Raw genomic sequence first — 23,728 nt, 5'->3', positions numbered from 1 at the left:
TGTAACGTGGCCCTTTTTGATTTTTGCCCTTGTTTTCTCTGCCCTCCACTCTTGCTTTTCTCCTTCCTCCCTTTTGCTTCTGCCCCCTTTTTACTTCCCTCTGTCTCTCTGCATAGGTTCCCAACCCCCTGCCATATTAGTTTAAACCCTCCCCAACAGCACTAGCAAACACTCTCCCGAGGACATTGGTTCTGGTCTTGCCCAGGTGCAGACCGTCCGGTTTGTACTGGTCCCACCTCCCCCAGAATTGGTTCCAATGTCCCAGGAATTTGAATCCCTCCCCCTTGCACCATTCCTCAAGACACGTATTCATCCGACGTATCCTGCAATTCCTACTCTGACTAGCACGTGGCCTACTTTTGAGGTCCTACTTTTTAATTTAGCTCCTAGCTCCCTAAATTCAGCTTGTAGGACCTCATCCCATTTTTTTTACCTCTATCGTTGGTACCTATATGGATCATGACAACTGGCTGTTCACCCTCCCCCTCCAAAATGTCCTGCAGCCGCTCCGACATCCTTGACCCTTGCACCAGGGAGGCGACATACCATCCTGGAGTCTCGTTTGCGGCTGCAGAAACGTCTATCTATTCCCCTTACAATAGAATCCCCTACCACTATAGCTCTCCCACTCTTTTTCCTGCCCTCCTGTGCAGCAGAGCCAGTCCTGGTGCCATGGACTTGGCTGCTGCTGCCTTCCCCTGATGAGCCATCTCCCCCAACAGTACCCAAAGTGGTATATTTGTTTTGGAGGGAGATGACCACAGAGGACCGCTGCACTACCTACCTTCCACTGCTCTGCCTGATGGTCACCCATTCCTTATCTGCCTTTAAAACCGTTACCTGCGGTGTGACCAACTCACTAAACGTGCTATCCACGACATCCTCAGCATCACGGATGCTCCAGAGTGAATCCATCTGCAGCTCCAGTGCTGTCATGTGGTGTGTCAGGAGCTGCAGCTGGGTACACTTCCTGCACACGTAGTAGTCAGGGACACTGGAAGCGTCCCTGATTTTCCACATAGCACAGGAGGAGCATGACACGGGTCTGGGCTCTCCTGCCATGACTTAACCCTTAAAATTAACCTAAAGGTTTCTTACTGATAAGAAAAAGATCAAATACTCACCAACCAGCCAATCACTTACCCCCTTGCCTGTGACGTCACACTTCGATTCCTTCTTACTACTTTGTTTCGCTCCTGCCCCTACACAAGCGGCCGCTCCCCGAACTGTCGCCCTTTATGCTCCCGCTCTCGCAATCATACTCATTTATATCTATTTGTGCCGTCAGCTCATCTATTTTGTTACGAATGCTGCGTGCATTCAGAGAGCTTTTAATTTTGTTTTAATCAAATGTAGGTATTGAGTCGACGTAAATCAGTGGCCTTGGAATGCTTTAAGCTCACTGTTCCACCAAATGGGGTCTCCTCTGTTTGATAGATGTGTGCTCCCTGGAAGGGCTATGACCCTAAACTCATCCGTCACCATCAACAGCTCTGATAGATCAGGGTGGAGACATGAATGTGCTACTTATTCAAGATCCATAGAACAACCCAAGATCCAACGATTTACAAGAAACTTATATTGAGATACAGTAGTGGTACAGTGGGGGAGATGGGCAGCCGGGCCTGCTTTGTATAACAGATCCTTCCCGGACACATTTCCCGTGCAGCCACCAGTGGGAGGGACAACGTACCTCGTTGTTGAATGGCCTTTAGTCAACATTCAAGCGCTTGGTAGGGAATAGTGAGAAGAGAGAGCGAGCTGGAAATATAGTTACCCTGACCTAGTCATCTAATTACAATGCTTGTTGTCTACACAGCCCATACCTGCAGGTTTGACTTTGACAAGTGGACTAGATTGAAGGATGTCCTGATTGAGGTGCTTAAAATGTTAGAAGGGGTTTACAGGGTAGATACAGAAAAACTGTGCCCCGAGGGCATCCAGAGAATGGAATCTTATTAGAGCCAGGTCCTTCAGGAGTGAAATCAGAAAGCACTTTTTCCATGCGAAGGGCAGCAGAAATGGAAATGTGTGACTTTCTCTCCCAACAGGCTGTGGGTGCTGGAGGTCAATCACCGCTTCATGACGGAGATTGCCGCGGAGCTGCGGCGGGGAAATGGGGTCAGCCACGATCTGATGGAACAGCGGGTGGCAGGCTCGAGGGGCCGAAGGGTCTCCTGCTGTTCCCAGATACACCACCATGCTGTGGCTGGGCACTCAATGCTCAGGATACGTACGACGCTCTGTCAGAAAGAGACTGCAGGCAGCGGACCAATAAACAGAGACAAAAAGCTCGTGGCTCCAAAGTTTCTTCAGCAGTGAGTCATTTTATTTGCTAAAATCGGTCAATATCACCAGTGCAAATGTAGATCAAGTCATAATTCCCCAAGGCAACTGTTTTGGATGTGCAAAGAGATCAAAAACTTACATTCCCTTTTTATCCGGTGCCTGTGCCATTTTTGATGCTAATAGTGTCATGTTTTTGTGTTCCAGGTCCAGCACTATAGCGTGTGACTTGTGTAAAATAGTATAAATCAACATAAATCGCAGCTTCTGTCCTTGGTGGGGGGGGGGGGGGGGGGGGGTGGGGAGGCACTTCTGCACCTTTCTAATGGGGAAAGTAGTTACTGATTTTTTTGGGCCACATTGATCACAAACATCTCGACTCACTTGGAGCAGAAAAAAAAACAAGATGGTCCAGTTAAACAGAGTGGAACCAAACTACATTAAACAAGGTGATACAATGGTCACTATGGTAACCGTGAGTGGTAATCTGCCAATGGATCATTCGACATAGCCGCTGGCAGTGGAGCAGCAACTCAAACACAGACAGTTTCATCCAGTTAGAATGTGAAATTCACCAAGACACAAACATTTGGAACACATATACTTGTGCAGTACAACAACTGGGTGAACAGACTTGATCGGAGACTCGGTGAGAAAGACTGGGCTTTCTGCGCAGGGCCTGACTGGCACACTGGCTACAGGCCAGAAGTGAGAGCTCCCTGTTGTAAAGGGCACTTGCCCATGTGAGTAACACAATAAACCTGCGGCACTTTCAAGTGATTCCCTCAACAGGTACTGGATGTTGAACTGGGTATGAGCCACAGTCCTGCAGCCCCCAACATGTGCAGGGGTTTGTAAGCAGATTAGCAGCTTTTAAAATATAGAACTGGGTAAAAGAACAAATCGTCACCCTGGCTGGGGCTGGGTTACACGAGGTCAGGAGCCATTTTAACTGACAATCGGAGTTTAGAGAGAGCGCCTGTTTTTCTGATTTTGTGGGCTAGTTGAGAGATGTAGAATGATCTACTTGACAGACTGGGGCCCAATCCAAATCGACGGCCAGTCCCTCTTTCCCGATGGATATATCCTTCCACCCATCGAGCACCAGGGCTCAGGTTGCGATAGTATTATAAACGCATGGAAGGGAAATGGTCAAAAGGGGCATCACCCAATCACCAACATAACGGCGCATCTCAAAGTATAAAGCTTTAAAACTGCCTTGGAGCAGTTCTGGCCATTCACTGGGTTGGGGTAGGAATGCAAGACTAAGTGAGAACAGGGGCTGCAGAGCCGAGGCCTTGCTGCAATCTGTCTATCAGTGGTGCCAAAGGAGCTCGGATTTACCCAGACAGGCAGGAGGAGCCCGATACCCTTTAAAAGCAGAGGAGTTAACATGGAATGGACCCCTCAGTGCCTCGGCCGGTGGAGCAAGACCCGGTGCGCTCGTTGCGGAGGAGCTGAAAAGATCGAAGATCTGACGGAGTGATCGGCCGGGGAAACCAGCTGCCGTCCAGGATCTACTAAATGACGTCACCCACTGAATGAAGAACAAAGCTAGCGAGTACAATAGTTAATAGCACGATAAACATATAAAGGAGCGCAGCAATTAGCCCAGTAATCAGACCACATCTCCCAAGGTGCAGGCTCCACCTCAAAAAGAATTGAACACAAAGTGGGGCAGGTCGTACCCCGAATCTGCGGCCCTCTGCCTCACACACCAGCAAAGCGTTTACGTATACAGCTGTGCTTATTCTAACAATAGGAGAGACTGTGTGTGCCTGCGTGGGGGGAGGGAGGGAAAAAGGGAAGAACCGACTATCGCAATAAAAATTCTACAAAGTACAAAATAAAAACTTTGGTCCGCACTCGGTATGTAATAGCCGGGCTGAATGAGGCGATGCCCGCTCGGCGAGGGAGGGGAGGGGCGACACGGAATGTTCAGTTGCGAGCAGTCGTTGGCAATGGATGCTGGGAGGGGTGTTCCGCGAGGCTCCCTCTTTATAAGTTGTGCAGTTCCTGTAGAGTTTGATCGAGGACCTGGTGCATGCCCATGTTCTCTTCTTTCGCACGAGTAACTTTTTCTATAAAACAAAGAAAAACAAAGACACACGTCAGCAACAGATGAGGAAGATGTGGAATTCAGGGAGCAGAAGGTGGGGGGGTGAAGAAAGAGATCAGGCAGGGCAATCTCCGTGCATCCACTGCAACTGCCTCATTTTAAGACCCCTCATTCGTGGTGATCTTCCAGAGTACCTTCAGTTGCAGTGGGGGAGGAAGGGCAGCGACCATACCCAAAATAACTCGCATGCTAACTGAAAACTTGGAATCTTCACTCAGATAGAAGCCAGAACATTTGCCTGACTCAAATCAAACCTGGCTTTAGAAAAGGACCCCTCATATATAATGTGGTTCACTGGACCACGGCAGTTAATACAATAGATAGCAATTAGTTAAACACGCCAATAAGCTGAAGGCTGTCCTTAATCTTCAGTGTTAGTGTGTGACTGGGCAAAGGCTTGGTATGGGATGTTGGGGACATGGAACATTCCCACAGAGCCCCAGAGATTATCTGCATTGACAAGCCAGCAGCTGAAAGCACATGCCCACTGCACAAGTTGGGCATGCCTTTGCTCAACAGACAAAACTCCATTCAGACTCTCACCAGCAAATGTCCTCCCATCAACCCAAGCGCCCACATTTCAAATGAGTGTGTCAAATGACATACAAGGAGAACCGTGTACACATTACTGATAATGTGTGCGCATGTTGGGATCCCAATGCCTGGGAGGTCATCTGCACCCTGATTCAATTGGAACTCACTCCTGGTTATTCATTACTCTAAATATAAACCTGCATTAGATTCACAGCGCTAGTGGGTGCCCGCCGTTTGGGATTTTTAATTTAAGATAACAGTTTCAACGGATGTGTAACCATCAGGGCTCCACCTCGCCATCCTGGAGCTAGAGCGCCGGGCATTGGAGCAGCGTGGCCCCCCCCCCCCCGACCTGTGAGAAAAGACCTCCGCAGGTCGGGCCGTACAAGAGCTGGGGCGGTGTACCATTATAACTTCCAGTGTGAGTTGCTCCAAGTGTGCGACGGCTTCGAGGTGGGCGACTGGGTGACATCATCAGGACCCAGGTCGCCGTTTGGAGTGTGGACAGGGCCCTGGTACAGCAGAGGAGCGGGAAGGCCGTGGTGGAGGTGCAGCAAGTGATCGAGGCGGGGGAAGCGATGAGGGATCACGGCTGAGATTCAGTGGGTGATTGTGGCAGTGGTTCGGTGGTGCAGGCTCGAAGGGCCGAATGGCCTACTCCTGCACCTATTTTCTATGTTTGGTGCGGAGGAGCGGTGGGAGATCGTGGCGGAGGAGCGGTGAGGGAATGTGGCAGAGGTGCAGCGAATGAGGGTACTGGGCCCAGGAGAGGAGAGGGCCCAGGGGCAGCACGGACCAGCCCACACTGCGATGTGTGTGCGCACTAGGTCTGTGCAGCAGAGCAGGTCTCCACTCGTCCTGGTTAACCCTTGCCACTGGATAAAGACCTAGCTCTGTCAAGCCCGTGTGGTGACTGGTGTGCAATGGTCACCCCACGTTAAAAAAAAAATCCACGCACAGGCATCTTCCACCCTTCAATTGGAGTTCAGGACTGGAACATCGGGTCCTTCATTGAAACATCGGTGAACTCGTGGAAGCAAGTCATCCTCGTTCGAGGGAGGGCCTATGATGACGATGATTTCCCCATCCCCACGTTTAATTCCAGAACCCATGGGGGGCTGTACCCTTCCAGGGGGAGTAAAGTAAGTGGCCCTCCAAGCCCTGATCTATATGCAGTGTCGGCCTGGAGATGGGCGATGGGCTTTGTACGTCCACGACAGCCCTGGGAAGCTGCACTGGGAAGTGAACACTACAACGCTTCGTGATTTTAGTGAATATCTTTAGAATTCAACAGACAAAAATATCTGCCCCCGGGACAATGACGTGGGCCTGACCGTCCATTCATTTAGGGGTGGGCTGTTTGGGCGCACGTGTCTCCAGTTTAGACTTTGCAGTTGAAGGGCAGGCAGACGCTGTTTAAAATGGGGGAAAGAGGAAGAAAGGCTTGCGTCGGACTGTGCCTGGGTTGGGAAAGGTTAACAGCTTTCTGTTGGTTGCAGGAAGAGCTGCTATCCGGCAGGAAATAGTTTGGGGTTATTACTGAAGTCTGTCCACTGGAAATCGTAAACATGCATTTTCAGCAGGAGAAGAAAAGCCAATGCCGAGTATGTACGCGTTTCCCCAAGGAGCACAGCGGCAGAAAAACCCCGTCTCCCCAGCACAGAGGGCCCCTTAATCACAGACATTAGCAATACTATTCAGGCCATCGGGTGGTGATAGGGAAAGTTTCACGCTGGTGCACAGGAGGTTAGAGAATGAGGAATTCTCCCATACGATATGTTCCAGTTGGCTGCCATTCCCGTTGTCCCATCGTTAACACAGACAGGACATTCCAGCGAGAAAACCTTTCATTATTTTCTCCCAGCATGTTCGAACAATTAGCTTGTTAAATACTAGGCGGCACTTCCAGCTTTCTGTCAGCCAGTACTGACGGGCAGAGTTTCAGCATCTTTCTGGGTGCGGTCGTGTGGTGATTATGTTACTGGATGAGTAGTTCAGAGTCCGACACCAATCGTTTAGAGAATGCAAGTACAAATCCCACCATGTTTAAATAATTGGGAAATAAAAAGCTTGTATCAGTAAAAGTGACCACAAGGCTGTTGGATTGTCGTTAAAAATCCAGCTGGTTGACAAATGTTCTTCAGGGAAGGAAAGCATCCTGGCCTCTACGTGACTCCAATCTATGTGGCCAACTCTTAACTGCCCTCTGATATGTCCTAGTCACTCAGTTGTATCAAAAACAAAGTGGTTCAAGGCGGCGGCTCACCACCATCTTCGCAGGGCAACGAGGGCTGGTCAATAAATGCCACCTCGCCACAGTCACAGCCCAAGAATGAATTTTAAAAATCCAATATTCTAGACGGGAGGTGGAGGAAATTGTGTTTGGAATGTAGATCAGTGTGTCGTTTCCCAGTGCTGGGCTATCACATGTGACTGATCAAACTGCAGAAAGTGTGACCACTCTAAAGTGAATCATTCGGAGCTCACGCAGGGGAAGGATATTGGCGCTAAGGAATGGAACACAATCTCACTTCAGGCACCCAATATCAGCACTCACTTGTTCCCAAGTCATGTACAGCACGGGTCAGATGCAGAGTAAAGCTCTCCCAACAACCCTTGGCCTGAGTGCTAACGTCAAGGGAGAGCCCAGTGAAGGTAGGTTCCAATAACGATCGGCCTAAACTCATTTCGTGTACACGTAACCCACACACTGGAATGGCTTCCCTTCCCTTCCAAACCGCCTGGAGTTGAGCTCAGCTCCCGGGGCGATGGGTCACCATGCTGCTCTCCCCCTCCCCCCAAAACTATCGATTAAAACAGCACAACATCATCATCATCGGCAGTCCCTCGAACGAGGATGACTTGCTTCCAAATGAGTTCACAGATGTTTCAATGGAGGACCCGATGTTCCAGTTCTGAACTCCAGTTGAAGGGTGGAAGATGCCTGCGTGTGGAATTGTGTTAACGTGGGGTGACCGTTGCACACCAGCCACCACACGGGCTTGACAGAGCTAGGTCTTGGTCCAGTGGCAAGGGTTAACTAAGACGACTGGAGACCTGCTCTGCTGCACGGACCTAGTGCGCGCACACATCGCAGTGTGGGCCGGCCCGTACTGCCCCTGGGCCCTCGCCTCTTCTGGACCCCGTATGCCCATTCGCCGCCCCTCCGCCACGATCTCTCACCAACAGGCTGCAGCGAATAGCATGGAGTAACCTCATGGTTAGTCTGTGATTGCGGAGAGCACAGCAAGACTAACGGTTTGCCCGGGGAACCAGTGAGCTCGCCCCAGCACAGCAAGGGTGTCTATTCAACAAGGTGCAAACATTTAAAAAAAAATTCAGAATTAGTGGCAGTAACACATTAGATGGGATTAAAGAGGAACATAAGCAATAGGAGCAGGAGTAGGCCATTCGGCCCCTCGAGCCTGCTCCGCCATTCAATGAGATCATACTGATCATCGACCTCAACTCCACTTTCCTGCACTGTCCCCATATCCCTTGATTCCCTTAATATTCAAAAATCTAGCGCTCTCAGCCTTGAATATACTCAAAGACAGAGCCCCCACAGCCCTCTGGGGCAGAGAATTCCAGAGATTCACCAGCCTCAGAGAAGAAATTCCTCCTCATCTCAGTCCTAAATGGCCAACCCCTCATCCTGAGGTGGTAAACCCTGGAGGAGAAGGCTTGAAACCCAAATGGGTATAAATTCAGCGAATGTCAATCTTAGGACACGGGTAAAATTTAAAGGAGGTTCCGATTGATGAAAGTTTCTCTCAATTATGCAGCTTTTAAATTCTGATTGGGAGATTGAGTGTAGGAACAATGAGGCAACTTATAGCTCCACTTTCAATGCTACAGCTGCTTAAAAAAAGGCTGGTCCCTGATCATTGCCGATATTCATACTCCAACCATTGTCCACGGCCTGGCCTTGCGTGGTGTTGAAGAGGAGGTCACGAGCTGAACTCGCGGCCCCATATCTCCCACTACCTGAAATTCCAATCAGGCTCGTACAATGTACCAATGGACCAGTGCATCGCCTTTAAACAAGAAATTCAGAGAGTGTATTAAACACTGGCTGGAGCCGTAGTAATGGGGCAGGTAAAGAAACCATGTGGGGTTTAGATACAATCTACAGGGAGTAGGATCGATTAGTGCATTCATGGGGTGAGCCACGGGCAAAATAAAGGCCGCAAATCCCCCATTCGCTACGTTCAGCATCAAATGAGTAGACATCGGGCCCAGTCAGATCGAATGGTGCTGTGACACTGCGACCACAGCCCAGCCCCCACTCAGAAATTTGGGCCCATCGTGTCTGCGCCGGCCAACCAAGAGCTATCCAGCCGAATCCCACTTTCCAGCTCTCGGTCCGTAGCCCTGTAGGTTACAGCACTTCAAGTGCACAGCCAAGTATTTTTTTTTTAAAAATGTGGTGAGGCTTTCTGTCTCTACCACCCTTTCAGGCAGAGTTCCAGACCCCCACTGCCCTCTGGGTGAAGACATTTCCCCTCAAATCCCCTCTCAGTCTCCCACCCAAGTTCCTCATCTCAGACACAATGTAGCACAGAGGTTCCCATAGGACAGGACAGTGGAGAGAGCCAGCCCCAGGATGCTGGGAACAGTCAGAACAGCACTGCGAAGGCCAGCAAGATCACATCATGCGGGGTTTAGATACAAGGAGCAACAGGTGAGAAAGGACATTAGTTTCTGAAATACAAGCAACTTACCCCCAAAGACCAAATTTAGAGAGACTTTATCCAAGAGCTGACAGTTGCTCTGGCCGAGTGCCGCAGACAGAGGGAGGGTGAAGACAGAGAGAGAAGGAGAGTTGGAGAACAGGAAGAATTCGAGACGGTGGAAGAGAGTTCTAGAGCAGAATTCAGCAGCAGTTCTAGACAGAGGAGGGTGTTATGACCATCACTCATCTGAGTTGAAAACCCCTTCTTTTCGAATATCTTCACACAAAGTTCATCTGGTAGCAAAAAGAAGGAATGTGAAAGCAGACTTTAAACATACCTCAATTAGATTTCAACTTCAAGATAGAAAAGCTATGCAATAGTTAAAATAATGTCAAAATATCACCACTTGCACATCCAGCCCAAGGGGCTCAGTAACCCTGGACTAGATATTCTGCTCGTTAGATCCCGATCAGTACCTAGGTCAGTGCCATACTCTCTTATACCAGGAGACTGGGCGAGTGCCACTCAGAGACCAGCAGCCAAGGAGTCTCACTATTTCTTAGTATCAGGCGTGGCTCAGTGGGCAGCACACTCTCTCTCGCCTCGGGGTCAAAAGGTCGTGTGGTCAAGTCCCACTCGAGACGTGAGCACATGATCTAGGCTGACACTCCAGTGCAGTACTGAGGGAGTGCTGCACTGTCGGAGGGGCAGTACCGAGGGAGCGCCGCACTGTCGGAGGGGCAGTACCGAGGGAGCGCCGCACTGTCGGAGGGGCCACCTTTCAGATAAGACGTTAAACAGAGGACCCGTCTGCCTTCTCAGGTAGGCGTAAAAGATCCCATGGCACTGTTTTGAAGGGGAGCAGGAGTTCTCCCCGGTGGCCTGGACAATATTTAGCCCTCAACCAACATTACTAAAAACTGATTATTCTGGCTAGTATCACATAGCTGTTGGTGGAGTTTTGCTGTGTGAACATTGGCTGCCGTGTTTCCTACATTACATTTCAAAATAATTTAATTGGTTGTGCTGAGGTCTTGAGAAGCACGATATAAATGCAAGTCTTTAACCTTCATCTCTAACTGTTGCTGCTCTCCATTGGACCTACATTCTCAGTCAACCCACCACTCACAGGAAGGCACAAATCATCAAATGGTCACAGTTGGAGGCGCTGACCTTGCTCCTTCGTTCCGCGGAGTGCCGTCAATGATAGCACCAACACCAGCACACATCTTTAGGTGCCGATGCATTCTACAGGTTGCAGCTCTGACAGTGAACAGTCAGGCTTGTGGCTTCCTTCACTAGGCTGAGCTCACCCTACATCCCAACAAAAGACTGATATCCACCCAACACTTCCCTTCTACGTCTTATCAGGCCCAGTCTCCCGTTCCCTTGCCCGCCCATGTAATTAAGATCCCCCCAGGCTGACCTATGGTTCACTCATTAAGCAGGTTCCTCGATTGAAACCGCTCCCAATGCCACACATGCTGCGGAGACAACACGTGCTTTCCTGTGGGCGCCATGTGATATTCCCACCATGGTCCCAGTTTCTGCTGTCCACCCCGCCAGTAGCCTCACCCAATCAGTGTTGTTCTCCGGAGGCCTGTCACCGACAGACGAGCAGCAGCCAGCATCACTGTACCCCCTGTGGGCTGCAGGATACAGCATTCAAACAGCAGCAGCTGAAGAGAGTCACCACAATCACGTGGCACTGTGTTGCTCTTGCGATACGAGAGAGAAGCAGAATCTGGATGTGGGGGAGCAGCACGTTTCCCGGCAAACGTTTCTACAGACATTCCCAAATACAGTGCAAGTACAAGTGACAGCTAAAAGCACGTACCTAGGTACCTCAAGTCGCTAGAGTAATACCACCAACAATGTCTCCGCAAGATCCTGCAAATCCCCTGGGAGGACAGATGCACCAACGTTAGCGTCCTCGACCAGGCCAACATCCCCAGCATCGAAGCACTGACCACACTCGATCAGCTCCACTGGGCAGGCCACATAGTTCGCATGCCTGACATGAGACTCCCTTAGCAAGCGCTCTACTCTGAACTCCTGCACGGCAAACGAGCCAAAGGTGAGCAGAGGAAACGTTTCAAGGACACCCTCAAAGCCTCCCTGATAAAGTGCAACATCCCCACCGACACCTGGGAGTCCCTGGCCAAAAGACTGTACTAAGTGGAGGAAGTGCATCCGGGAGGGCGCTGAGCACCTCGAGTCTTATCGCCGAGAGCATGCAGAAATCAAGCGCAGGCAGCGGAAGGAGCGTGCGGCAAACCAGTCCCACCCACCCTTTCACTCAACCACTGTCTGTTCCATCTGTGACAAGGACTGTGGCTCTCGTATTGGACGGTTCAGCCACCAAAGGACTCATTTTTAGAGTGGAAGCAAGTCTTCCTCAATTCCGAGGGACTGCCTATGATGATGATGGAGAACCAGTGACCATCTCCTCCCTTCCTCCCCCACCGAACAGGGAGAACCCGGATGTAACGCAACAAATACAGACACACTTGGCTCGGGGGCATGAAATGATCATGTTCCCAGCCAGCGATAGTCTGCTCACTAACAGTGTCCGAGCTGTGGAAATCACCAAGGAACAAGGTCCAATGGAGAAGGAGGCGGGTGGGGTACAGTTTGAGGAGATGGCTTGCGGACGATGTGAACATTTGGGTCCAAGCAAAGCCAGGTCTCTATCTCGCAGGAATCCCTCAAATCCCATTTGCAATCGAGCGGTGACCAGGTCAGAAGGCAAAGCTGACGGTGACCCAACCTGCCTGCTTGATGGTATCGTGTGGGCTGGGGGAGTGGGGAGAGAACAGAGAGCATGATGACTGCTCGATCCAATTCTCAACTGCAGACACTGGTGGGGCAGGAGGATGAAGCTAACGCCAGTCGTTAGCCCTGCTCCCTCTGCAAATGTGAACAAACTATTTGACCCTGTGGAGCATCACAGTTAGAAACATAGAAAATAGGTGCAGGAGTAGGCCATTTGGCCCTTCGAGCCTGCACCACCATTCAATAAGATCATGGCTGATCATTCACCTCAGTACCCCTTTCCTGCTTTCTCTCCATGCCCCTTGATCCCTTTAGCCGTAAGGGCCATATCTAACTCCCTCTTGAATATATCCAATGAACTGGCATCAACAACTCCCTGCAGTAGGGAATTCCACAGGTTAACAACTCTGAGTGAAGTCGTTTCTCCTCATCTCAGTCCTAAATGGCTTACCCTTTATCCTAAGTCTGTGTCCCCTGGTTCTGGACTTCCCCATCATCGGGAACATTCTTCCTGCATCTAACCTGTCCAGTCCCGTCAGAATCTTATACGTTTCTATGAGATCCCCTCTCATCCTTCTAAACTCCAGTGTATAAAGGCCCAGTTGATCCAGTCTCTCCTCATAGGTCAGTCCCGCCATCCCAAGAATCAGTCTGGTGAACCTTCGCTGCACTCCCTCAATAGCAAGAACGTCCTTCCTCAGATTAGGAGTCCAAAACTGAATACAATATTCCAGGTGAGGTCTCACCAAGGCCCTGTACAACTGCAGTAAGACCTCCCTGCTCCTATACTCAAATCCCCTCGCTCTGAAGGCCAACATACCATTTGCCTTCTTCACCGCCTGCTGTACCTGCATGCCAACTTTCAATGACTGATGTACCATGACACCCAGGTCTCGTTGCACCTCCCCTTTTCCTAATCTGCCGCTATTCAGATAATATTCTGCTTCCGTGTTTTTGCCCCCAAAATGGATAACCTCACATTTATCCACATTATACTGCATCTGCCATGCGTTTACCCACTCACCTAACCTGTCCAAGTCACCCTGCAGCCTCTTAGCGTCCACCTCACAGCTCACACTGCCACCCAGTTTAGTGTCATCTGCAAACTTGGATATTATACTCAATTCCTTCATCCAAATCGTTAATGTACATTGTAAATAGCTGGGGTCCCAGCACTGAGCCCTGCGGCACTCCACTAGTCACTGCCTGCCATTCTGAAAAGGACCCGTTTATCCCAACTCTCTGCTTCCTGCCTGCCAACCAGTTCTCTATCCACGTAGGTACATTACCCCCAATACCATGTGCTTTGATTTTGCACACCAATCTCTTGTGTGGGACCTTGTCAAAAGCCTTTTGAAAGTCCAAGTACACCACATCCACTGGTTCTCCCTTGTCCACTCTGCTAGTTACAAAATTCTAGATTTGTCAAGCATGATCTTGTCCTCATTCAACAGGTGCTTTCCATCAGGGGGCACCGACCGACCCCCCCCTCCATATTGCACTGCACTCACTGACCCCCCCCCCCCCCCCCCCCGGATCACCACACCCCAAACCCCCGGTGACACACTCCACTCAAAAAAAAACTGCACCATTCTTTTCTAACATACAAAATGCTACTTTATGGATTTCTGTTCTGACTATTACCACAGAGGCCAAGTTGGCAGTGGGGCCGGAGTGGTCTCCAGGGCTCCCTCCCTCCCGGGGATGTGTGACGGGCGATGGATCGGGCAGATTGATGGACTGCACTCCGCTATTAATCCAGCTCTTGCTCTCAGTTGTTGCCGTGCATCTCGCGCCCGGTTTGTGGAATGGGCGCAGTTTGCTGCTCCAGCTTTGGGACGATGTGTGAGGGGGCGGGGGCGGCAGTAAAGGACTCCCCCCTCATCTGTTGGGTGCTGGGAACTGGACTCATGTTTACTGAGCCACCTTCCGGAAAATTATTTTCCTGTCATCGCCCCTCGCTCCATTTACCACCACCTGCCTCCTCGCACCTTACCCAGGTCACCATGCGAGAGTCTTCATGATAGGTGTCAGCAAGCTATTCGACCACATGAAGCATCACAGTCCGATGCGCTCCTCGCCCGGTGCCTCTACTGGCACATTTATTTTTCCATGACGATCAGTGATCCCTCGGCAACCAATGGGAACCGAGCCCCTCGGCACGGGGTTGGGATCAGCCATACACAGTCCGGGGGTCCAACTCGGGACCCCCCTCTCTGGGGGGCTCACTGAGGCTGGGCAAGCTCACTGGCAGCGGGGGAACCCTTAAATCACCTCGGCTTGCAGTCAGGCGCTATAGCGGGATCGGATTATGCCGCTATCTTCCCCCAAGAGGCTGTGGATGCTGGAGGTCAAGTAATATTTTCAAGACGGAGATCAGTAGGTTTTTGTTAGGCAACAGTATCAAAGGCAGTAAAATAGAGTTAAGATACAGACCAGCCATGACCTGACCATGTGTCAGCTGTGGCCCAGTGGGTAGCATCTTCACCCGAGTCAGAAGATCAAGTCCCGCTCCAGACATCTAAGCGCAAAATTCTATACTGACATTCCAGTGCAGTGCTGAGGGAGCGCCGCACTGTCGGAGGGGCAGCGCTGAGGGAGCGCCGCACTGTCGGAGGGGCAGCGCTGAGGGAGCGCCGCACTGTCGGAGGGGCAGCGCTGAGGGAGCGCCGCACTGTCGGAGGGGCAGCGCTGAGGGAGCGCCGCACTGTCGGAGGGGCAGCGCTGAGGGAGCGCCGCACTGTCGGAGGGGCCGTCTTTTGGATGAGACGTTAAACCGAGGCCCCGTCTGCTTTCTCAGGTAGACGTAAACGAGCCCAGGGCACTATTTGGAAGAAGAGCAGGGGAGTTATCCCTGGCCAATATTTATCCCTCAGATTCTCTGGTCATTATCACATTGCTGTTTGTGGGAGCTTGCTGTGCGCAAATTGGCTGTCACGTTTCCTACATTACAACAGTGACTACACTGCAAAAAGCACATCATTGGCCGTAAAGCGCTTTGGGACGTCCGGTAGTCGTGAAAAGGCGCTATATAAATGCAAGTTCTTCCTTCTTTATGCTGGAATAGGTTCAAGGCACTGAATGGCCTACTCCTGATCCTATGAAGGCCTCAAGGCAATGTGAGCCCTTTACCATCAGCAGGTGATGCGGGTCGCTGGCAGTGAAATGTTTTCTTCATGTTTAAAGGTGCAGACTTCCCATGCTCAGACCCTCCGTCCCGTGGTGGGGAATCCAGAACTAGGGGACATGATCTTCGAATCAGAGCCCGAGTGAAAACAGGACGCACTTTTTCACACAAACAGCACTGGCACTCGGGAATCTCTCCCACAAAAGGCCGTGGATGTTGGGGGATCAAGTGGAGAGCTTTCAAGACTCCGATGAATTGTTTTTGTTGGGTAAGGGTCAATGTTCCCCGCAGTGGTTTTTGTGCTGCACGGCCTCTTTAACCAGCAGCCCCACCCACTCAACAGTCTGCGCATGCGTGTTTTTTTCCAATTTGAAGGCCGGGTCATGGCTGCGTAGGATCCCTGGGGTGCTGAATGCCACACAGCTTAAAGGGAACACTGGTAAGGGTATCAGGAGAGATGGTCTAAAGGCCGGTAAATTGAGGTGCAGACCAGCCATGATCTAACCGAATGGAGGAACATGAATATTCCTGAACAAGTAACATTGAACGCTGACCCTGAATCTTGCTGATTTAGCACATTGACAAGCTGTGAAACAGCGCGAGTTCTGGCACAGTTGGTCAAATCTCACCAGCTGCTAACTATCTCTACCCTCAGCTGGTCGGGGGCTGACAGTGTTCTGGGACTCTGCACGTGCTGAGGGTTAGAAGGGTCCATTACAGGCTGAGAGAGAGTATCAGGCTGTAGAAATCTGTTCTTGCTTATTGCTGTCCTGTAAGTAGAGCGTTACCCAATCTGTAGCTGTGAAATGGACAGTGTCTGCAACGTCAGAGCTTCACCAGTGTCTGAATCCCTCGCCCACGCCCCGATCACCTCCAGGCCTAGCTCTGCATTCACCTCCCCCGCTCCAGCCTACACAAACTCCCAGCCACCCAGAGCCACACCATCGCCTGTTTTCCCACTCTGTGACCACCGCTGCTTTCTGTCGCCAGCTCATTGATTTCGAAGACTGTGCTTCAGATTTGCTCCATGGCTCAGTCCTACACTACGTGCTCACAGCCTGTATGCCTGTTGTTGCCATCAGGTGGGGCCTCAGAACCTTGTTGTTTGGCACCGACTCCCATTCAGGAGTGAAATCATGAAGCACTTTTCCTACAAAATGGATAGCAGAATTGTGGAACCCTCTTCCCCCAAAAGTCTGTGGATCCTGGGGGTCAATTGAAATTTTCAAGCGGAGATTGATAGATTTTCTGTTTGGCAAGGGTATCAAGGAATATGGAGCCAAGGCGAGTAAATGGAGCGAAGGTACAGATCAGTCATGATCAAACAATGACGGAACAGGCTCGAGGGGCTGAATGGCCCCCTCCTGCTCCTGTGTCCTCCTCAGTGAGCACAGGGGGCGAGGCCAGCGGGACTTGGTGAGTTAGGACGAACTGAAGTTCGTGGAAGGTCGGAGGCCAGCCAGGAGTGAGTTGGAAGAGTCAAGTCCGTAGGTAACAAAGGCATGGATGAGGGTTTCAGGAGCTGATGAGCTGAGGCAGGGATGGAGACGGGCGATGTGACAGAGGTGGAGTAGGCGGTCTTAGTGACACAGCGGATGTGTTCGGAAGCTCATCTCAGGGTCAAACACAACACCCAGGTTGCCAACAGTGTGGCTCAGCCTCAGACAGTGGCCAGGGAGGGGGATGGGTCAATGGCTAGGGAACAGAGTTTGTGGTGGGACCGAAGGCAATGACTTCGGTCTTCCCAATATTTAGTTGGAGGAGACTTCTGCTCATCCAGAACTGGATGTCGGACAGGCAGTCTGACAATTCAGAGAATGTGGAGGGGTTGAGGGAAGTGGTGGTGAGGTAGAGCTGGGTGTCATCAGCATACATGTGGAAACTGTGTTTTCAGATGATGTCGCCAAGGGGCAACATGTAGATGAGAAATAGGAGGGGGGCCAAGGAGAGATCCTTGGGGGACACCAGAGGTAACGATGTGGGGGTGGGCAGAGAATCCAATGCCGGAGATTCTCTGGCTACGATTAGATAGAAAAGAATGGAACCAGGCGAGTGTGGTCCCACCCAGCTGGACGACAGTGGAGGGGTGTTGGGGAAGAACGCTGTGGTTAACCGTGTCAAAGGCCGAAAAGGATGAGGAGGGATAGTTTTCCATGGTCAGTCACATAAGGTGCCATGTGTGACTTTGACAAGTGTCTTTTCAGTACTGTGGCAGAGGAGGGATTCAAACATGGAGTTGCGCGAAAGATAGGCACAGATTTAGGAGGTAACAACATGTTCAAGGACTTGAGAGGAAAGAGGGTTGGAGATAGGGTGGTAGATTGCAAGGACAGAGGGGTCACAAGGATGTTTTCTTTTGAGGAGAGGGGTGACGGCAGCAGATTTGAGGGGTAGTGGGACAGTACCAGAGGAGAGAGATCAATTAAGCTTTGAAAGTGGATAAATCCCCAGGCACGGATGAAATGTATCCCAGGCTGTTAAGAGAAGCAAAAGAGGAAATAGCAAAGGCTCTGACCATCATTTTCCAATCCTCTCTGGCTACAGGTGTGGTGCCAGAGGACTGGAGGACTGCTAATGTGGTACCTTTGTTTAAAAAGGGAGAAAGGGATAGACCGAGTAATTACAGGCCAGTCAGCCTAACCGCGGTGCTGGGAAAATTATTGGAGAAACTTCTGAGGGACAGGATAAATCTTTATTTGGAAAGACATGGATTAATCAGGGACAGTCAGCATGGATTTGGTAAGGGAAGGTCGTGTCTGACTAACTTGATTGAATTTTTCGAGGAGGTAACCAGGAGGGTCGATGAGGGCAGCGTGTATGATGTAGTGTATATGGATTTTAGCAAAGCTTTTGATAAGGTCTCACATGGCAGACTGGTCACAAAAGTAAAAGCCCATGGGATCCAGGGCAAAGTGGCAAGTTGGATCCAAAATTGGCTCGGAGGCAGGAAGCAAAGGGTAATGGTCGATGGTTGTCTTTGTGACTGGAAGGATGTTTCCAGTGGGGTTCTGCAGGGCTCAGTGCTGGGTCCCTTGCTTTTTGTGGTACACAATCAATGATTTAGACTTGAATGTTGGGCGTATGATTAAGAAGTTTACAGATGACACTAAAATCGGCCGTGTGGCTGATAATGAAGAAGAAAGCTGTAGACTGCAGGAAGATATCAATGAACCGGTCAGGTGGGCAGAACAGTGGCAAATGGAATTTAATCCAGAGAAGTGTGATGTACTGCATTTGGGGAGGGCTAACAAGGCAAGGGAATACGCATTAAATGGTAGGACACTGAGAAGGGTAGAGCAACAAAGGGACCTTGGAGTGCAGGTCCACAGATCCCTGAAGGGAGCAGACCAGGTAGATAAGGTGGTTAAGAAGGCATATAGAATACTTGCCTTTATTAGCTGAGGCATAGAATATAAAAGCAGGGAGGTTATCCTTGAACTGTATAAAACACTAGTTGGGCCACAGCTAGAGTACTGCGTGCTGTTCTGGTCACCACATTACAGGAAAGATGTGATTGCACTAGAGAGGGTACAGAGGAGATTTACGAGGATGTTGCCTGTGAGAATTTTAGCCATGAAGAAAGATTGGATAGGCTGGGGTTGTTTTCTTTGGAACAGAGGAGGCTGAGGGGAGACCTTATTGAGGTGATTAAAATTATGAGGGGCCTAGATAGAGTGGACAGGAAGGATCTATTTCCCTTAGCAGAGTAATTGGGGTGAGGTTTAGAGGAGAGTTGAGGGGAAATGTTTTCACCCAGAGGGTGGTGGGGGTCTGGAACTCACTGCCTGAAAGGGTGGTAGAGGCAGAAACCCTCACCACATTTAAAAAGTACCTGGATATGCACTTGAAGTGTCGTAACCTACAGGGCTACGGACCAAGAGCTGGAAAGTGGGATTAGGCCGGATAGCTCTTGGTCGGCCGGCATGGACACGATGGGCCGAAATGGCCTCCTTCGGTGCTGTAAATTTCTATGATTAACAATTATCAGGTAACATCTGGGCCAGGAAGGGAAGTTGGGTGGTCAGCAGTTTGGTAGAAATAGTCGAGGGAGTAGGAGATGGGCCTCATGGACAATGCAAGCACGGAGAGGGCAGATAGGAGAGAAACTAAAGAAAGATGTGAGCTCGTGGTTGGGGCGGGGGGAACCTTATGGGATGTTTGGCCCGGGGGGCTAGGGGGAGAGGGGAAGGCAAGCGATGGAGGCAGCTGAATGTATGACCTTGATCTTAGTTACAAAGAAGTCCATGAGCTCCTCACATTTTGTTGGAGCCAAGGGTGGAGGAGACAGGGAGAAGGGTTTAAAAGATGGTTCCCAGGATGATCCTTGAACAGTTTTGGCAGACGAGAGCAGGACCCAATAGTGCTACATGTGGTCCAGCCAGATCTGGCGATGAATGGCTAAACCAGCTGTCCGCCATAAGCGTAGAAGTTTGCATTCTTTGGACTCAAGGGAGCGGAGATGAGGGCCAGGGGGAAGAGCCAGGGTGAGAGAGAGTAATGGTTTTAATGGGGACTGGGGCATTAAAGGTGGAGGCGAGGGTGTGGTTGAGCCGATCGGTAGATGCAGAAATGTCGTGGTGAATGGAGGGCCAAAGGCTGGACAGTTGGGCATTTGAAAGTGAGGTAAGTAACTTGGGGGAAATCTTTCTGGGACGGACACAGAAGGAAGTTGAATTGGGGGGGTGGGAGGTGGGGTGAGAAAGAGGGATGTGGGTGGAGAGCGATAAAAGAAAGTGATTAGCGACTGCCTTATCGGCAATTGACACAATGGGAGTAGAGAGGTCATGCCAGATGGCAAGGTCGAGGGGGTGGCCGTGACTATGGGTTGGGGGGGTTTATATGGAGGGCGAGAGTTAGGGAGGACAGGCAGCCAGTGAATGCGGAAAAGACGGAGCACGATGTGTTGAGATGGAGGTTGAAATCACCGAGGATGAGAAGAGGCCGAGGGAGGGAAGTGGTGAAGATAACTCGATGAGAAACTTGGTGTGAGACTTGGGTGGGCGGCAGTGAACGAGGAGTTTAAATGAGAGGCGAGTGGGGTGGAACAAGGCGAGATGCCCTGGAGGAGGAGGCGGGGGACAGGTGAGGAGAGCCACACTGCCACCAGGCTGAATATAAGAGCACAGGGGAGAACTGGAGAAGGAAGTATGAGGGGCCAAGCAATAGGAGAATAGATTAGCAGCAACAGAAAAGGGAATCCAAGTCATTTATAAACATATAAATAGTAAAATATCAAAAGGAAGGGTGGGGCCACTTAGGGACCAAAAAGGAGATGTTGTGGAGACAGCGGGCATGGCTGACGTACTAAATGAGGACTTTGCGACTGTCTTCATTAACCAAGAGGATGCTGCCAATGTCACAGTAAAGGAGGTAGTCGAGCTATTGAGTAGAATAAAAATAGATAGAGACACTTCGAAGGTTGGCAGTCCACAAAGTAGAAAGTCACCAGGTCCGGAAGGGATGTATCCTGGGTCACTGTGGGAATAGAGTGGAAATTGCAGCGGTTCTGACCACAATCTCCCCAGATATGGGAGCAGTGCCAAAGGACTGGAGGGTTGCAAACGTTTCTCCCCTTTTCTGAACAGGAGTGCAAAATAAACCCAGTAATTAAAGGCCAGTAAGCGCTGGGGAAACTTTGAGATACTGATTCGGAACAAAATTAACTGGCACTTTGAAAAATATGGGTAAATAAATGAACGGATTTGTTAAAAGGCAAATCGTGTTTCAGTACCTTGATCGAGTTCTTTGATGAGGTATCGGAGAGGGTTGATGAGGGTAGTGTGGTGGATGCTGTGTATATGGACTTTTAAACGGCGTTTGACAAAGTAACATAATAGACTGGTTAGATTTGACCAAGTGTATAACCCACACCTTTTATGCATTCGAAAGTTGCAAAGACACACCCTTCAATTCACATTCAGTGTGCTAAATCCTGAAGGCTGCTTCGAAGAAGGGAAATGAATGACTTGATTGACTGTAGCACAACAGTCCGTGGGAAACAATGGGTACATGGGTGTGATAAAACAGACAGTGAGGGTTCAAAGGTTACAGCTGATGTGTGTGTAAGATGGGAAGGGAAGAGCTACAATTCAAATCATGGCACCTTTAGAGTCAGGTTACCGTGTCGATTGCAGTGGGCCGCACACTCGCCTGAGTCAGGAGGTTGTGGGCTCAACTCCCACTCGAGAGACTTGAGCACATAATCTAGCCCGACACTCCCAGCGCAGTGCTGAAGGAGCGCCGCATTGTCGGAGGTGCCGTCTATTAGATGAGTTGTTAAACAGAGGCCCATCCGCTCTCAGGTGGATGTAAAAGATCCCGTGGCACTAATCGAAGAAGAGCAGGGTTGTTCTCCCTGGTGCCCTAACCAATATTTATATTTATCCCTCAATCAACATTGCAGAGAGCCTTTGTCGGACCCCATCCTGCATAACTATGTTTGGGGCACCACACCACAGGAAGGGTAGATTAGCATTCGAGCAGGTGCAGTGCAGATACACCAGAATCATACCGAGGCTTAGAGGGTTAAACTGCGAGGGCAGGTTCCATAAACTTGGTTTGTAATTTTCCAAGTTTAGAAGATTTAGGCGTGGGGCGATCTAATCGAAATGTTTACAACGATTCAATGAGAGAGCGCGAGACACAGGCAGGAAGCGAGAGAGAGCGGAGAGCGAGAGCGGAGAGAGAGAGCGCGGCGCGAGAGAGAGAGCGGCGCGAGAGAGCGAGAGAGAGAGAGCGCGAGAGAGAGAGAGCGCGAGAGAGAGAGAGAGCGCGAGAGAGAGCGAGAGCGCGAGCAACACAGGCAGAGAGAGCGCGACACAGGCAGAGAGAGAGAGAGAGAAAGAGAGACATAGGCAGAGAGAGAGAGAGAGACATACACAGGCAGAGAGGGAGAGAGAGAGAGAGGGAGAGAGAGGGAGAGAGACACACACAGGCAGAGAGAGAGCGACACAGGCAGAGAGAGAGAGAGAGAGAGATAGAGAACGAGCGACACAGGCAGAGAGAGAGAGAGAGAGAGAGACAGGCAGAGAGAGAACGAGAGCGCGAGCAACACAGGCAGAGAGAGAGAGAAAGAGAGACACAGGCAGAGAGAGAGAGAGAGAGAGAGAGAGACACAGGCAGAGAGAGAGGGAGAGAGGGGGGGGAGAGAGAGAGACACACAGGCAGAGAGAGAGCGACACAGGCAGAGAGAGAGAGAGAGAGATAGAGAACGAGTGACACAGGCAGAGAGAGAGAGAGAGAGAGAGAGAGAGGGAGAGAGAGAGAGAGAGAGAGAGAGAGAAAGACTATCTGCTCTGATGGGGCAGTCCAGAACAAGAGGGCATAACCTTACTATCAGAGCCAGGCCACTCCGGGGTGAAAGCAGGAAGCACTTTCTCACACAAAGGGCAGGAGAAATCTGGAACTCTCCCCAAAAAAGACTATGGATGCTGGGATCATTTGGAGATTTCAGGACAGAGATGGATCGATTTTTGTTGGGTGAGGGTATCGAGGAACATGGAGCAAAGGCAGGTAAATGGATGATGTACCAATCATCCAGAGTCTAACAGAATGGTGGAGCAGGCTCGAGGGGCTGTTCCTAATGTTCCCAATACTAAAACAATTATCTGGTCATCACTGTTTGTGGGATTTGCTGTGAGACAATTGCCTGCCACGTTTCCCTACATTACAAAAGTGACTATACTTCATTGAAAGAAAGACTTGCATTTATATAGCGCCTTTCACGATCACCGGAAGTCTCAAAGCACTTTACAGCCAATGAAGTACTTTTGGAGTGTAGTCACTGTTGTAATGTGGGAAACGCGGCAGGCAATTTGAGCACAGCAAGCTCCCACACGCAGCAATGTGATAATGACCAGATAATCTGTTTTAGTGACGCTGATTGAGGGATAAATATTGGCCCCAGGACACCGAGGATAACTCCCCTGCTCTTTGAAATAGTGCCGTGGGATCTTTTATGTCCACTTGAGAACAGACGGGACCTCAGTTTAACGGATCATCTGAAAGGCGGCACCTCTGACAGTGCAGCACTCCCTCAGCACTGCACTGGGAGTGTCAGCCTAGATTTATGTGCTCAAGTCCCTGGAGTGGGACTTGAACCCTCAACTTTCTGACTCAGAGGCGAGAGTGCTGCCCACTGAGCCACATAGGCTTTAAATTATTCTGAAATCTCAAAAGTCACTATATAAATCCAAGTTCTTTCCTTCTTTA

At 50.4% G+C, this 23,728-nt stretch overlaps 1 protein-coding gene across 5 annotated transcripts in view; it reads right to left on the bottom strand.

Moving 5' to 3' along the window:
• Positions 1-2,300: 2,300 nt before the first annotated feature.
• The window catches only part of LOC139228730 (tropomyosin alpha-4 chain), a 210,809-nt gene continuing 189,381 nt past the window's right edge, over positions 2,301-23,728 (bottom strand). For 3 of the 5 annotated variants that reach the window (XM_070860025.1, XM_070860026.1, XM_070860031.1), the window contains 2 exons: positions 9,664-9,908; positions 4,278-4,367 (listed from right to left, as the gene is read on the bottom strand). In XM_070860025.1, coding sequence (XP_070716126.1) covers positions 9,679-9,908 — 230 coding nt within the window. In that variant the 3' untranslated portion in view covers positions 4,278-4,367; positions 9,664-9,678. Of the gene's footprint in view, positions 4,368-9,663; positions 9,909-23,728 lie in introns of all 5 variants that reach the window. The other 2 variants (XM_070860027.1, XM_070860029.1) reach the window with 1 other exon arrangement.

This window comes from Pristiophorus japonicus, chromosome 18 (genome assembly GCF_044704955.1).
Source record: "Pristiophorus japonicus isolate sPriJap1 chromosome 18, sPriJap1.hap1, whole genome shotgun sequence".
In the NCBI taxonomy this organism is placed as follows: domain Eukaryota; kingdom Metazoa; phylum Chordata; class Chondrichthyes; family Pristiophoridae; genus Pristiophorus; species Pristiophorus japonicus.
The sequence above is the reverse complement of the archived record's forward strand: the minus strand, read 5'-3'. Positions and strand labels throughout refer to the sequence as shown.